Source organism: Thrips palmi, unplaced genomic scaffold (genome assembly GCF_012932325.1).
Source record: "Thrips palmi isolate BJ-2018 unplaced genomic scaffold, TpBJ-2018v1 HiC_scaffold_6, whole genome shotgun sequence".
NCBI lineage: Eukaryota > Metazoa > Arthropoda > Insecta > Thysanoptera > Thripidae > Thrips > Thrips palmi.
Genome location: NW_023144633.1, coordinates 4,617,459 through 4,634,153, shown reverse-complemented (window position 1 = coordinate 4,634,153; position 16,695 = coordinate 4,617,459). Strand labels below are relative to the sequence as shown.

The 16,695-nt window shown below is 53.8% G+C and overlaps 2 protein-coding genes across 2 annotated transcripts; one reads left to right on the top strand and one right to left on the bottom strand.

Moving 5' to 3' along the window:
- Positions 1-11,394: 11,394 nt before the first annotated feature.
- LOC117651790 (pre-piRNA 3'-exonuclease trimmer-like) lies at positions 11,395-14,513 on the bottom strand. The gene is made up of 12 exons (XM_034396138.1): positions 14,293-14,513; positions 13,975-14,209; positions 13,589-13,900; positions 13,303-13,513; positions 13,118-13,219; positions 12,925-13,035; positions 12,736-12,835; positions 12,556-12,655; positions 12,393-12,479; positions 12,213-12,301; positions 12,032-12,130; positions 11,395-11,964 (listed from the first exon to the last, which is right to left on the bottom strand). The coding sequence occupies exons 1-12, from the start codon at positions 14,421-14,423 to the stop codon at positions 11,895-11,897; spliced, it is 1,647 nt and encodes a 548-aa protein (XP_034252029.1). The 5' UTR covers positions 14,424-14,513; the 3' UTR covers positions 11,395-11,894.
- Positions 14,514-14,537: 24 nt separating this feature from the next.
- LOC117651791 (dynein light chain 4, axonemal) lies at positions 14,538-16,695 on the top strand. The gene is made up of 3 exons (XM_034396139.1): positions 14,538-14,890; positions 15,155-15,238; positions 15,392-16,695. Exons 1-3 carry the CDS (start codon positions 14,816-14,818, stop codon positions 15,554-15,556), a joined length of 324 nt encoding a protein of 107 aa, XP_034252030.1. The 5' UTR covers positions 14,538-14,815; the 3' UTR covers positions 15,557-16,695.

Genomic DNA, 16,695 nt, shown 5'->3' with positions numbered 1-16,695 from the left:
CGGCCTGCGGCTGCGAGGAATGAGGTGCCCTCACTCGGCTTAGCCTCCCCAGCGCTAAAGACCGTCGGCGAAACCGATCCTCGCGAACCGCGCCGAGTTTTTATCGCGCTCTGTGGTTCCCGAATGAGGTGTCTAGCTCGCCAAAGGGCGTGTCGATCATGAGAAGGGGAGGGGGAGGGCTGCTCATGGCGTGGTATGGATCCCCGCCATGACCCGGCCAAGGCACCTTCTCAAGTCCCACGGGAGCAGCCAAAGTACGCGGTCCACTGCGGACTCGTTCCGAAAGAGGAGTGTCTCTGTCGCGCTCGCGGGCCTTCCCGTAGCGGTGCGAGAGAGACAGAACGCCGCTTCGGAGCGGCCCGGCTAGCCGCGGCTGGGGCTGGCCAGCGTCAGGGCTTCGCGGGCTTCGCGCGTCGCCACGGGCGCGCGGCCTGCGGGCCCTGCGGGTACTCGGGGTAGTTGGTCTCGTCCGCGACGGCGTCGACGGCGTCGTCTAGCCCGCCACATCTGAGGGCCTCGACGCCGTGCGCTGCTCAAAGCAGCTTTCTCGTAAACATTCGAGAGGCCGAGGAGAGAGAGGCGTCTCGTCCAAGCGAAAGGCCGAAGGGAAAGGAAGAGTGAGAAAACGTTAACGTGAAAAAGAATACGATTCGGACGTTTCAGTCCAGGAACGTGACGTCACGTTCAGTTTAAAACGGGCAGTGATGAAATGATAAGGCGTTGCCGCGCCCCAAAATGGGAGGGAACCGCTTTGTGGCATCGATGCCCCCGCCTTGGACCGCCTCCCCTGTCAATCCTTCCTCGCCTCCCCAATCTTAAATTAGGTTGTGCCGGTGATGCCAAACGAAATTTGACGCAAGGCGGTCGCGGCCCGCCCCGCCCCGCCCCGCCAACACTCACCCCTTGTCTGAGTACTGACGTACTGACGCGTCTCGACTTGACAACGGCGGCTAGCGACACGCCCTGCGTCACCGCGGACCATCCGTGACGTGCATGGACTCGACAATTTTCAGAATGTTGCGCTCTGCCCCGCTGCTCGTCGCAGCAGAGAGAGTGGTGTGTGTGCGTGTGTGTGTGTGTGTGTGTGTGTGTGTGTGTGTGTGTGTGTGACACAGCCCCACTTATCGAGGTGTGCAATGCCTCCTCGATATAGCGGGCTCGCTTCGACTGTCTGGGCGCTCCGTCGCGGCGGGGCGGGGTGCGGCGGGGTACGGTGGGGTGGGGCGGGGTGGGGCGGGCCCGCGGGGGTGCGAGAGAGACCCCGGGCGGCCCTAGCGGCCCTAGAGCTCCATTTGGAGAAGTGCCACTCTCGGGGCGGCCTGCTGTTGGTCCGCTGGTGTGCCGGTCTGCCAGTGTGCCCACAATGCCATGCGGCAATTAACAGCGCACTGGTGCACTCCGATTAAATTGGGTTACCGAGACGTGAATAGCGCAGCGAGACTGCCACTGGCTGCACTGCTGCGTGTATTGTGGCTGTGGTGGCAGCCCTACGCCGCGCAGCCCGCCCGCCCGGCCCGCCTTGCAGTGCACCAACGCACCGGTCTCAAGACTGCTATCGAGCAAGGGGGTGGACATGTCTGGACGATTTTTTTACCGACAACTACGGAGGTTCCGTGTGGAAAGTCCGTTCGTTTTCCGCAGCAAAATACCGAATTTTTCGCAATGAAAAAAAAAAAACCAAAACAACAACAAAAACAAAAGAGGCGGCGTTTGAACCCTGACATAAGGAGCACGTGACTCGGTGGATCGTGGACATGTCGCAACGGCAGTGACACTAGTGACACGTAGTGACGCGCCGCCATTAAACCTGACATTGAACTCGGACCATTAGCGGCTTGACTTGCAAGGCACGCTGTGGCCGCACTGAGTGGCAACCCCCACCCCCACCCCCACCACGGGCCGTCACTCCGTCACTCCGTCGCTGCGTCCCTGTCACTCAGTCACTCTCATCTTTCTGGTCGAAGGGAGATTTGAACGCACCACCCTCTGACTCCGCACAGCAGTCCGTCGCTCAATCATAAATCACCTCGTACAAACTTTGCCGCTAGCAAGCCAGCTGTTGTTTTCACAGGTGAGAAAAAATTGGAATGAAGACAGCTGCTGCAGGCGGGGAGGGGCGGGGGGTGGGGTTGCACTGGTATGGCGTAAAGACAGGCGCGCGTCCTTGGCTTGCCTGCAGGCAATGCGGGGCATTCCTTGACCCAAAAATCCGACACCCCTCAACGTCGCGAAGGGGGAATTCGACACCCCGCCCCGCGGCGGCGGCTCTCTCAGATCCACACTTCAGGCGCCGATACAGTGTCTGGGGGGAGTGGGGGATGGCACCCAGAAAACAACCCACCTGAAAGGTTAGGCTTACTTCGTCCCTGTTAGCACGCGAAAAGTACCCCCCCCTCCCAAGGCCGCCTCTGGATCCGCCACCGCCGCGAAGCAGCTCGCCACGCGGAAAAGCTGGCGCGGAAAACACTCCTTCTTTAATAGAACGGTTTTAGTGGCGTTGTGGGCGTCTTTGTTTGTTTTCGGAACTCCGCGAAATAAATCAAGCGGGCGATGCGCCTCGGGCGTGACTGCGTGACCTTTGCGCGCGCGCCACGCACTTTCTCATTTCCGCGTGACGTCATCGGTCCGTCCGTCCGTCCGTCTATGACGTCAGACAGGCTGACGCGCGGACGCCTGCCGGTCCAGATGCCCCGGGCTGTGTGTGCTAGCCGTGCTAGCTAGCGCTCATAGTACCAACGCATTCCCCCCTCGCCATGCGTGTTTGTGTGTTGACGATTCTTCACCTCTCGTGGGATAGCCTGTTGGGATAGCCCATCCAGATAGCCTGTGGGATGGGCCTGCAAGACGGATTGGTCGGTTATGCAGGCTGATTTCGCGAGGAACGCTCTGTGAGAAAAAAAAAGGGGGAACGAACGACCAAACATTTGGTTTTCATAAAAAGAAAGTGATGGTGGCGGACATTTACACACTCTTGGTGCATTTCTACAAGAAAACTCTTCGCAAAAAGTTCCAAACTATTTAATTATTAGTTTTCATTTTTGGTTTGTACAAAATTAACATTGTCTGTCAGGACGTGCCGATGGTGCCTAACGTTCTGGGCAGGGCAGGGCAGGGCAGGGGAGGGCAGGGCTAGGCAGGGCTGAGCGGCGCTAGATGCCCCTTGCCAGACCCGTCAGCCTGTAAAAATAAATAGCGCGGAGATCACAAAAGCTTCTCGGCAACACGGAACTCGAGGCTCTCGGCCTGTGGGACGCGAGCGCGACAAGGGCGACAGGGCTGCCCGATGAGCCGACCGGCCGGCCGGCCGCAGATTAAAACATTAAAACGTTAAAACGCGCTCGTAAACTAAGGCCGGCCGTTCCCCGGCCCACCGCGTCAAGCCAGCCGAAGGCTTCTTTGTTAAAAATAAGGCTGGCGTGGGCTGTCTGTCCATCGGCCTCGCCAGTGTGCTACCATCGTGGCCTTTCAACTCGCCACGTTTTCCCGCGCGTCGGCTAGGAAGCTTGTGCACTGGTAAAAGGAAGGCATGGGAATCATGCCCCAGCAGAGCGTAAACGATCATTTAGACCCCTGCACCAGTATTTCATGCCTTCGTTAAAGCAGGACACTACTCCGTCCCAGCCTGACACACCGTAAAAGGCTGTGGCGTTTCCGATCGTCACGTAATGCGGCGAGGTTTTGAAACGCTCGCCGCTCCTCACCGCCAGCGCGCATTATTGTATCCTCAGAGCAATTATGTAAGGCGGTACAACGGCGCGTAGGTGGGCTCATTTTAACAGTTATTATTACCTCTGGCTCCCCTCCCTTCTCCCACTTCCCCTGGCCCGGTGCCCACCCCGCCCGGAGAGGCACTCGCAGCGCCGTGCCGTGCCACGCCGTGCCGTTGAGGAAGGTCCATTTCTACGCTTCACGCTTCCGAGGTAAAAAGAAATGTTGGAGCAGCGGCCGACACGGCACGGGTCTCTCGAGCCGACACACTGCCAGCAGGCTGCCACCGAACAGTGTGCTTTCGTCGCTCTGTCTCTGTCGCGCCCGCGCAGCGTGCCGGAGTGGTGCGAGAGAGACAGAGAACCTTACTGCAGACAGACGACGCCCCCCCCCCCACCCTTCACACCTGCAGAAGTACACACGATTATGCACGAATCAACAACACGCCGAAAGAGAGGGAGTTGGTGGTATTTGTGCCTTCCGCTTGCATAATCAACCCCGTGGGCTCGAGCGTGGGCTGCTCCCTCCAGTGTGCTGGTCAGGTGGCTGTTGTGGGGCGTTCCAAAACTCTAGACGCGTTTTGAGCTCTAGAGTCGCTGAATGGGACTCGAACCGAACGTGTGACACCACCAATGGATTGCTCTTCGAACGAGGAATCCGTTGGTGGGGTCACACGTTCGGTTCGAGTCCTGCTTAGCGACTCTGGAGCTCAAAACGCGTCTAGAGTTTCGGGCGCCTCCACCGGTCTTCTGGCCCACTGGGAGGAAGCCGGATGCGGTAACTCCCGGTTCGGCGGACGGACACGTGTCTCGCGGGGAAACTGCTTGTCCCGCGGACGGACACACTGCCTCCTCCTCGCCACTCCGCCACTCCGCCACTCCGCGCGTCCGAATGACGACCGGATCGAGTTGATCCAATGGGCGAAGCCGCCAGCGAAGCGGCGAAAGCGGCGGAAACTGGTGTAAACAGCGTTTTGTGGGCTGCCAGATCCACTAAACGTCGAGTTAGCATGGTCACTATGTCCGTACGCTGCTGCACGCCCGGCGCCCGGCCTCTCTCTCTCTCTCTCTCTCTCTCTCTCTCCGAGTGCCTGACGAAGACAGATGAACGCGCCCCCGGTCGCCAAGTTCGCCAACGCAGCCCAGGGCGGCCCAGGGCCCGGCAGGGACCAGGCCTGCGAGGCGAGAGGCGAGGCCGACTGCGAGCAGTGCCCGCGTCGCGCTGTCTCCCTCGCACTCGGGCGGCAGCCCGCGGGGGTGCGAGAGAGACAGAGCGACGCGGCTCTGAACCTGCTGGGCCAGACGGGCCCCGAATCACATCACACAGGAAATAGAACAACGGCGCAATCAATTGTTCGTCTGGTAGCGTCTGGGAGCCAAAGCCAGTGCGGTCGCGGCGGGGTGGCTGGGGGAGGGGGAAGAGGGGGGGGGGGGCACCGAGGGGGCAGATCTGCATTTTAGCTAGCACACTCGTATCAGGTGAGGCGCAATAAGCATGTCAGAAAGTCCCGAAAAATTCAGCTCATTCATTCGGAAGTGCGCTTTTTTGGATGTTTCTGGGTGTTAGTCGGAAGGAGGTTGTCCTCCCGCCCGGACACCGGTGGTTAGTTCCGTGCTCCCCGCGGACGAGTTCAAAGAAGATAAAAATGTGCGTCGCTTTGGTGCCTCGGCGGCTGCTGCACTAATTTTCCCCGAGCCGCGCCGCGCCGCACTGCTCAGCCTAATCACCCTGCAGGCAATAAAGACACCCCGCGGTCCGCGGCAGCCTCGCCTTGCCGCCTTGCCACGCGCGCAGCGAGGGCCGCGAGAACACAGGGAAGCGGGCTCCCTCCGCACGGCGCTCTCGTCGCTCTGTCTCGCTCGCACTCGCGGGGCGTGGCGCAGGGGCGAGAGAGACGGAGCGACGTTGGGGACGAGACAACACGGCGCGGCGCAGCGCCCGAAGGACTCTATTTCGTGTTCTGGGTAATGCTGGCATCGATCATGTCGCGCACCGCGACTCCGCGGCTCCGCGGCGCTGTGACGTTGCGAAAGGCGCGTGGCGAGGCGGAGCGGTAGCGGACGCCGACGGCCAGTTCGGGTGGACGCAGCGTCGCAGCCACTCTGGAATACCTTCCATACGACATCACTCTGGAGGTGGGGTCGCACGTTCGGTTCGAGTCCCATTCAGCGACTGTGGAACTCAAACCCCGTCCGGGACTGTGACCGCCACCACCGGTCTTCTGGCCCACTGTGCGACTCTCGGTACGCCTACAAAGTTCACCGAGCCCCGGCGACTTTCTGCGCGCGCAGAACCCAGCACACTGCTCATTATTTGTCCATTAGTGCAGAAATAGCCGGTCCGGCTCCGCGGAGGGCTTCGCGCCATGCTCCGCGGCCGCGGCTCCGCGCGGATCGCCGGGCTAAATATTACTTCAAGGAGCAGACGCCTCGAGGCTGTTTTAAAATAACCCGCCGGTGGCGCGCCCTGGCGGCCAGTCTCATGCCATCTCATGCCGCCTCAAGCCTGGCGAAGCCTGGCCAAGCCGCGACCGAACGCCATGGACCGACGTTCGCATTATGTGAGCGCGGGGCGGGGCGGGGCGGCCGACTATTTGAAGGCACGAAGACAAAACCATGGACAAGCAGCACGTGGGCGCAGTGGCTCGGACCTGCACTGCAGTCCGACTCCGAAACAATGCTTCTGTCTCTCTCGCACCCCCACGCGGCGTGCCACGCGTCTCCCTCGACGGAGCACCGCGGGGGAAGGCGGACGGAATGGGTTTGTGTAATTTGAAGTACGGAACGTCGCCAAGGTGTGTTTGTTGGACGGCGGACGTCGGCGTGCATTTCGCGCAGGATGGCGACGTTTGCCCGCGGCAGTCTGTTTGCGTTGCCGGCCGAGTGGGCGGCGCTCTGTTTACCGTGTAGTGGCGCAGCGTGCACAGTGTAGCGCACCGCGCGGGCTGGACAGCGCCCCGCGTCGAGGACCGCGTCGGCCCGGCCGTCAGGGGCAGTGCCTTGCAGTACCTTGGGCCGGCCGCCGAGCCGAGCCGCCCCGAGTACGAGGCTGCCGTTGACGTCACCACCACGCTCCCGTCAAACCCTTCGGCTCGGCTCGGCGCGGCTCGGCTCGCCACCTGCTGGCGACGGCGTCGTGTTCGGCGTTGGCCGCGTTGGCGTCTCAAGGGTGCGCGGCGAACACACGCGGAACGAACCGCGAAGCAGCGAAGCGCCTGTCTGCCCGCCTCTCCATCTGTCTGTCTGGCTGCCTCTGAGAGTGCGTGCCTGGCTGCCGGAGAGCTTTTAGTCACTTGCAGTGGAGAAACTCTCTTCGGCAGGGTGGCGAGTGTCTTCTTCTCCCCGGGGGAGCGTCCCGCGTTGTCACCCCTCTCCAGGCGAGGCGCTGGAACACGGCGTGCCGGCGCGGCGGCTGCACGCGGCTGTAGCGCCGTGACGGTAGGCCGGCCCGCCGCGCAGGGCAGCTCGACGGGCAGGCCCACCCTCCATTACCACTACCATTAAGGGCTAGACCACAGGCGGCTCGAACGCTCTGCGTGGAGTGAGTTGAGCGCTGCGACGGCCGGCGGCGGGCCCGGGTGGGGCAGTCGGCGAGGACCGCGCCGTGCGCCCATCGGTCTGTCTCTCTCGCACCCGCACGGGGCGCCCCGTGAGTGCGAGGGAGATGGAGAGGGGCTGGAAGGAGCAGGGCGCGGCGTGGCCGTGGCTTGGCAGGGCGACAGGTTGGACCAGCGCGGCCCGTTGGACGGCCCGTTGGGCGGCCCGTCTGCAGGGCGGGACGGCGGGACGGCCGGCCAGAGCGCCAGACGCTAAACTTAGCGAGCTCACAGCGGCATAGCGCTAGCACGCCACGCCACGCCACGCCACGCCACGCCACGCCAGAGTGCGGCTGCCTGCCAGCCTGCCTGGCCGCCTACCTGCCAGCCGGGCTGCCCGCCTGTCTACCGGCTTCCGACATGATCTCGGGATGAAAAGCTCCAACCTTCGCAGCGCCGCTCCCGCCAGGGCGTGCCCACGTGTTGGGGTTGGGGTTGGGGTTGGGGTTAGGGTTGGGGTTGGGGTTGGGGCTGGGGTTGGGGTTGGGGTTGGGGCTGGGGTTGGGGTTGGGGTTGGGGTTGGGGTTGGGGTTGGGGTTGGGGTTATGGGCTTGGGGTTGGTCCGCATAGAATGTCTGATGGACAAGTCCCAATGATAATTTCCCCCACCCTATATTTTACAGTACACAGTAACTTCCTTTCGCCGATTAATTTCCTGGAGTTTTCTATAGAAAATGCTGACGGTGACAGGTTTCTATCCAGTACGCGTGCACTGGTAGTGAAGGTGGCTGGCTAAACAGAGGCCACACTGTGCGCGGCGTAGATTCCATGTCGTTTCAACGTCATTGTTCGCAGATAAACAGATGTTCCCGCCGAGCCGCTCAGCAGGAGTTGGCGCTGACATGGCGGGTCTGTGCGGCCACTGGCCTCATTCCGAACGGAGCTTCGTCGCCCTGTCTCTCTCGCACCCGTACGGGGCGCCCCGTGAGTGCGAGAGAGACAGAGCGACGGCAGCGCTGCTCGGAATGGGCCGCAGGCACGAGGCCGTGTGATGGATTTTAAAAAAGCGCGCGTCGGGGAGCCGCAGCACCACACCACGCGTCCACACACTTTTAAAAGCCGCGGACGTACACGTTCGAACGTCGGGGAGGCGAGGGGCCCAGGAGCGCGATCCACTGACCCAGTCTGAGCACTTCGGAGACAGCGCCGGCCAGGTGCGCACACTGTGGCGCGCTGCCTCCCCTTGGCTCGCGGACTCACTGCATCCTCGTCGACCCGCCCCTTTCCCACGGGCCAGACAAGGACGGCGACATGCCCTGCCTGCACCTCGGCCGGCCTGGGACCGCCTCGGACCGCCTCGGACCGCCGCGGCCTCATCGCTTTCAATTTATATCCCCTTTGTTCAACGGCGCCTCGCCTCGGCCTAAGTATAGAGCGGAGATTAGGCAATACATGGATAAAGGGAGGGAGAGGGAGGCACTCACACACGAACGTGCGGCCCCCGCCCCTCTTTAATTCTTTTGCTCCTGGCGGTCTCAGCACCCCCCGTGTTGTCTCAGACACACAAGGAACAGACTCAGATGTGAGACCTCAATCAACGACTGCACTTCCCCGCCACCCCCCGCCCCCTTCGCGTGGCTAGAAACGTGGAGAGGGGGTGGGGTGGGGGGCTTTTTCTCGCACACTGTTCCCACAGCCGTCACACAAATCAGCCCGGCCGGGGCCGCGGCGTGCCACCTGTCAAAATACAAAATGTATACCATCTTCAATCATCTGTGCGAAAATGCTATTCCTGCCGGGCTAGCTTTCGCGCCGCTTCGCTTCGCAAGCGCGCGAGGCGGGCGGCAGGCGGCGGACCCCGCGGATGGTTTTGTTGTCCGCGAGCGGCATGGCGTTGCCGCGTAGCCCGGCGTAGCCGCGTACGGCTCGATCCTCTCTCCGTCGCTTGCTCTGTCTCTCTCGCACCCACTCGGCGGCCCGCACAGGTGCGAGGGAGTGAGTCCACCGGGCTTCGCACTGCTCCGCACTGCTTCGCCTTCGCACGGGCCGCCTTTTGGCAAGCGCGCCCGGCGGCCCGGCCGGCCCGGCACAGCACGGCCCGGCGCGCTGCAGCCCGTCTGAACGGCACACTGCTCTCGCGGCGCTGTCTCTCTCGCACCCCCGCCAGACGCTCGGCGAGTGCGAGGGAGACGGAGCGACGCGCCCTTCGGAGCGGGCACACTGGCAGTGCCGCCGCTGCCGCCGCTGGCATGGGATCGTCGTTGCCCGCGGCATTCTTGGCCCGCCCAGCGAACGCCTACCACAATTTAGTGCGGTGCCTCATCGCAGTGCCGTGCCGCGCCGTGCCGCGCCGCCAGGGGCGCACGAGTCAAGGTTCGCGCTCGGCCGCAGCCACCGCCACGCCACTGCCATGCCGCCGCGCTGCAGAGTCAATAAGGGAAGCCAACTCTCCTCCTTCTCCTTCTTTTGAAGCAAGGGCACCGCAAAATTTGGCAAAGGGCGGCGGCGTGACAGTGGAGTGGTGGCGGGGCCCGTTCGGAACACTCGTTTCGGCGTTGTAAAGACGTCTCGCGAAAAACGAATAAAGTCGCCCCTTTTCCTAACACACCAACATGTCTTCCGAACTGAACTCGCCACCACTCCTGCTGTACGTGCTGAGCTTTGAGAGTAGTGGGCAGGCTGCTGGCTACCTTTCGATACTAGTACACCGTGGGCTGGTCCACCCTTATGAGGCAAGCGTCGGGGCCATCGCCTCCCACGGGGTGACCTCAACGCACGGCGGGTCCGCTGGCCGCGTGCCCTGGGGACGCGGTCTGGAGTAGGGTGCCCCGTCGTCCGTGAGAGGAACAGAGCGAGATTCTTGGAAATCGTCCCCCTCAGGCAGGCAACCTGAGCTTCTGCTGCTGGCCACGGGAAAGGTTTTGCCATCACCGCCTCCATCATCCGACCAGGGGCTTTGCTAATTAATGGATTCACAGTGTCACCGCTTTAGATGGATCACCAAGGGGAAAAAAGTCGAGGCATTTCGCCCACCCCTGCCCTTCCGGCGGTGGACCAGTGTACTGCCCCCGTCGCCTTGGCGTGCCTTGCGTGACCGCAGACTGATTCCGACTAACGGTGTTCCTCTCTCTCTCGCACTCAGGGCGCGTCTGGCCTTCTGGCCGAGGTGCGAGGGAGACAGAGCGAGAAAGCACACTGCTCCTCTGTCACGCGTGCGCGCGGGGCGGCGCGGGGCGTCCTTCTCGGTCGCGGCCGTGACTGCCGTGACTGCGCCCCGAAGTCCTGAGGCGTGTAATCTGTTGCGCGGTCGTAAAAAGGAGGTGGTAACACTTCGCCAACCCCCTCCCCTCCTCTCTCCGCAGCGGGCACAAAGGCGCGCTCGGCCTTGTGGTCCGCAAGGCTGCACGGTTTGCGGAGGGGAAAAAAAGGGGGGGGGGGGGGTTCGCGCGCCCCGGCGCGCCCCGTCCGCATCATTTGCGTGTGTGTGTGTGTGTGGAGACGCCACATTTTTCTGCTTTTCCGTAAAACACGGAATCCAATGTTGGCGGCAATTTCGGGGGCGTTGCGCTCCGCAGCCGGACGACATCACTCTCGCATATTTATCTGGAAACTGTCCATGCCCGCGCGCGAAAGTGGCTTCATTGCCGCGGTTTTAAAAGAAAGTCGCGGACGGACGGACAGACAGACAGACGGGCGCACGGACCGACGCCAATGCAGCTGTGCAGATCCGTATCTCCTTGCGACCGCCCAGCCCCAGCCGCCCACGGCCTGAGCGGCCCGAGCCACGCGGTGGCTGAGGGTGCCCCCGGCTCCTTGAGGCCGCGTGCAAAAAAAAAATTCAGAAAGGAATTTGCAGTGTGTGACCTTCCCCCTCCGCTCTCAAGCCGCCATGTTCCGCGAGGTGGTCCCCTGAAACGGCATACGATCATATGTGGTCTAGCCCGTAATGGTAATGGTCCCCTGGAGGCGCCTGGGAGGTAGGCAGTGTGGGAGCATCCGTGTTCGGCGGGTCGGTATCTCCCTGTTCGCGGGCGCTCCGGTCGGGAGGCCGGGCCTCTGAGAGAGACAGAGAGAGGGAGAAAACCAATACCTCCTCTCTTCTGCTGCTTTGCCGTGTTGTCCGAAGTCTTTAGGGAGACTAAGGTAAAATGTTTTTCGGTTCAAGATATTTATTGTTCGATACACATGGTTTTCATAAAAAAGGATAAGGTCTTCAATTAAGCACCTTGGTAGTACAACATTTCATAAAACATGAGGTCACTGATTGTTTTTTTAGCACAAAAGGTGCTGCACTTAACACAAAGCAGAATAAAAGAAAAAGAAAACATCAAAATGATTTTTTTTAAAAATGATGAGGAATTGAAAGAAGATTGTTGCTAAACAATCTGTCCGTTGGAAAAAAGTCTAAACAGGTATAAAAGACTAGTTAAAATACTACTTTCAATAGTTTCAATGTTTTACATTAAATGTATAATGAAGGTACATTTCATTTTTCACACTCCAAATTATCACCAGAGCAGGAATATGGACAGTTTATGATGCAAATCCAAAAGTTAATGGCAGGTATCGATGACAAATGGCAGGTACATGGCAGGGCAGCTTTCCAATTTGTTTTGTTCGGTTGTGAGAATAAGTAGAAAATCGTGGGATTTTACCTAGCTCTTGAAAATGCACGGTACAAGAAGAAACCAGATAGAGCAAATGACAATGCAAGAGTACACCTGAAAATTAAAGTAATGAGTATCTTTCTTGAGAGGCAGTAAAAATAGTTCAAGTTCAAATAAATACCATGAAGCAGTCCGAATCACAGGGTTATGATGTATCTTGTTGTATTTTACAACAATATAGTCTGAGTCTTTGTAAAAGTCTCTGCAGATATCCATTACCCTGAAAATAGAGTTGAAATCATGAGACACACCATTTCCAACCAACTGTTCTTCTTAGAGGCCAGATGTGGACATATACTTACATTCCTTTGCTGCTAGCAGCAACTAATGCAATTTTTTCACTCGTTAGTTTCACATCAACAGAACCGTGTTTTGAGAACCTCTCTGTCAACTGCAAAGAGAAAAAATAATTATAATAATAACTATAATGCATTGTGCCTATGCCAAAAGGATAGGACGAATAAATGATTAAATTAACTTGCCTGAACAAGATCCAGTCTGCCTCCATCTCTCTTTTTCACAACAATAACTTCTGGCCTGTGAGAGGGAGGATCTGGCCCACCCAAGACCTACAAGAACAATAAAAATATAAAATTTTATCTGAGGAAAAAAAAAACTTTTCACATATTAAAACAGATAACTTACAAAATGGGTCAGGTTCCCTCGAATAATATTGATATGATTTGCAAGGAAATCAGTTAGGGCCACAAGTTCTGTGCTTGTGAAAGGCTTGGCTAAACTCAAACTGTCAGAAATCATTATTGGATGAAATTAGTGTGAGTTAGAAAATTGTACAGACATGAATCACAAAAATGAACTACTCACCGTCCTAAATCAAGAGCACTAAAAAAATGTGCCATTCGAATAAAGCAGACACCAGCACAGTATGAATCCCAGGCGGCATCATGGAACCGAGGATCACAGCCTGTAATAAAACACCACATTGTTGTATTGAGAATTAAAATAAATATGAAAAATAAACTTTTGTCAGAAGTACAAAACAATTTTGTGTACCAAGAGTGTAATCGTGTGAATCTATAATGGGAGAACATGGCACCATAGTAAAACCTTTTCCCATGGCGAAGTACTTGTAAAGTGGCTCTAAGGTGTTACTGGTCCAACAATCTGCACAAAGGAAACAGATAATACACATTAAAACAAATCTGAATCATTGAACATGAAAAAAAAAGCACCTCTTAGTACTTACCAAACTTGGACACTTTTCTTTTGAATTCAGAGCTCATGTACTTCGTATCATATACAATTGGAAAAAGACTATGAATTGAGTCCTTGAATGATTGGTATGAGCCTTTTGGAGAACAAAGACAAAAACATAACTATTTGAAAGAAACAAAACAATAACTAACACTATTTTAACTTCAATACACTTACTTGGCAAGGGTCTGCAAAATTGCTTAAACATAATCATGAGATCAAGAGTGCAATTATGCGCAATAATGGGTTTCTTCATATCAACAAGTAGTTTGAAAACACGAGAGAAACCCCTCAATGATTGCAGGAGTGCAGTTTTTAATTCTGCTTCATGGGTGTCACTTGATTCCAGCATTGCTCTTTCTGTTGCAGATACCTTGAGGACTCGCACCTGTGGCACACAATTGTTTACCAGTAAGACATGAAATGTATTCATTTTAAAAATGACAACCAAAAGGTATCATACATTTCCATTTTCAGGTATAGTCCACACTGAAATGAATCTTCTGCGTAATTCGTGGTGAACAACATAAGCAATGCATTGACTAGTTTGAGAGCTTTTTGGCACATCTAAGACCATCGATTTTGCCGTTGCTTCTTCGGCAGGTTGCCCACCAGCGAGCCAAATTGCAACTTGGGAGCATAATGCTTGGACGGAATCCTCATCTTCAAATGAAAGTGCTCTTTCTACTGATCTAAATAGATGGCCTTCTTGAAGTTCTTGTTGCACTTTCAAATCTTGTTCCTCGTTGAGAAAAGAAATACCATTGTAGACAAACTGAAAACAAGTAAAACTCAAAGGTAACAAGACAAATCAGTTCAACGGCAAATGATAGAGAAAATAAACATTACCTTGTTGAAGTCGAATTTGTGGTGACAGAGAAACTCAAATGATGATGCCTGACACTTAAACCGGACATCAATAGATCCGAAAGTTCGTGGGAATAGATAAAAACTGTAAGAATGACTTGAATAAGAGTTTCTCTCTCGATCAAAGGTAAATGCTGTTAGGCCAAACTGCAGAAGCAAAACATCTGAAATATTCTCTCTTTGTTTCAAGTAACGTTCTTGCGCAGAATCAAAAAGGCTGAAAGGGAAAAGCAACAATTAATAATGACAATGAGCATCAATAAAATGAAACTTTCATGACAGATTATAACCTCTACGTACCTCGATTTGAAGTCATCGCTAGAAAGCAGTCCACTAAACTCAGTATCGATTGATATAACAGCCGCCTGCTTGAGATCTTTCTCAATTTTGGGGAACAAAGTTTCAAAGTTGTCACGCAAAACCTCAGTCATTTTGAAGAAACTCACTACGTCAACTAGTTTTCAAAAATTATTCAAAACACTGCCCGACCGATTGTTTGTCTGCTAGAGGACAGCTGAGCATCGGCCAGGGTTGCCAGCCACAGACAAACGATGTGCAGTTTCGCTTCGCTAAAGCAAGCGCTGACTGAAAAATAGCTGTAAAAGTATTAATTCACTTCATTTAAAAGAAAAATGAAACATTTTTATCCACTTTTAGTTCTGAAAAACTTGTTCTTTGTGGAACTATTTGTCGACATTGTGTGGCTTGACTGGTCAACAATACAAGGGCACTAGCAGAAGAAATCTAAATCTGCATGTTCCACTGAGCCAAATTTCTTTGAGTCAGTTTGATCTCTTTAGGCAATTTTAGTTACGTGAATACAATGGGAGATGCACAGAATGAACCCAAAAAGGAAGAGGGAGAGAAGAAAGTGTTACATACGTATGCCCTTGTTCGGGTATGTAGTACAATCCTGTCCTTTCTAACTTTCTTTCGCAATCTCTTGTACTTGATTTCCCCACACATTATGTGGTTGGGAATTTCTTCTATTGCTTGTTATTGATACGTTTAGTCCTGATTGCATTCTTATCCTTGATTCTCCTTTCACCACTTTTCCGATAAATCTGTATTTTAACTCTATGTCGCAACCTTGAATCAACGAGTGCTTTAAATCTTTCATAACTATGACTTATCTTGGGTTTTCCCTTTTTATTGCAAACAGTACTGTGATATGGTGGATGAAATGCGGACTGAAGCGATGGACCTCAGTGCCAATGCCTGCGAGAAGCACTCAACAAACAATGAAGTAAGTGCTAACTTTCACTATGAGGTTTAATCATTGTAACAACGTCCAAATGCTTATGGAAGATCACAAAGTCAACCATGTTTGAGCTTGCAATTAATAATTATGATTTTTTCCTAAACTTAAATAACTTTCTGATTTTTATTTTTTTTCCAGTCGGCTGCAAGAATGATCAAAGAAAACATGGACAAGAAGTTTGGTCCCTCTTGGCATGCCGTTGTTGGAGAAGGTTACGGCTTTGAAATTTCATATGAAGTCAAACATCTCATGTACATGTACTTTGGTGGGAATCTGGCTATTTGTGTTTGGAAGTGTTCCTAATCACCATTTTCCTCCACAATTAAGACCAGCTACCGTGATGCTTGAAAATCTAGCTTATCATTTTGCGTACTCCCAATTTAACTTAATTTGCTTGCTTCCATTTTTTAAAATTTCTTGTGCAAAGTCACTTAACCTTCACTTCATATATTCTGATAACTTTCCATAACTACGGTAGTTCTCTCAAAACTTCCTAAATCTCTTTGAAGAGATTCCACTAAATCTTAATCTTCTCAATCCATTAGGAGATCCAGTTGGCCTCTTTAAACTTGGTTCCTTGAATTTATTTTAAATTATTTTAATAATTGACCAGTATTATTAAGCTTAAGTTCCTATTTTTTTATTTTTCCATGTAGACAGCTTTAAAGCTGGAGGACAACCTTAAAGCCTAACTCTGTGAGTTAAGAGATTATTTTGCTTTCATATGTGTTAAGAGCAAGTTTCATGAATGTTTTATTTTTGTATTGTTTTTGTTTCCTGTTTCTGTCTAAAGATAATGTTTAAGATTTGTTATCTGTTTGAATAATCCTGTGCCAGGAAAGAATGTGGTATCACACGATGAGTTATCAATCCGTCCTTTTTTAAAATTATTTATAAGTGTTGGGTCTTTTGCCTACAAAACTTTGTGAAATGATGATGCCTCATTCTTATGAGTAAAATTTAAAGTCTCATCATCTGGATCAATATGTAATCGTTTTCCATCTAAATGTGATAAATTTCAAACGCTAATGTGGTTATTGCATGAGGTATTCTTGCAAAATTGTACTTCCATTTGGTTCCATGTCAATTGTGTGTTGCATAATACCAAAGTGTCTTAGAGTAGGTATTATTACTTACAACAAAAAAATCATTCCTGGAATGAATGCTATGCTGTTATACAGGGTTCCTTGTTAGTTGTTATTCTGACATATTCTTGTCTGTTACAGAAACTTTTTTATTCCCATTGTTATTTAGGTCTCATAAGTTCTGGATTATTAGATGTTAGTTGTATCGACCAAAATCATAAACCAAATATGAAAAACATCTGTTGGGTTGTAAGGAATGGACCACCCTGCTCAATTCCTTGTGTTCTCTCTAATATTATGGGTGTCGTTCACTCCGAAGAAATGAACATGGATATTAAACAGTAGTATGTAGTAAAA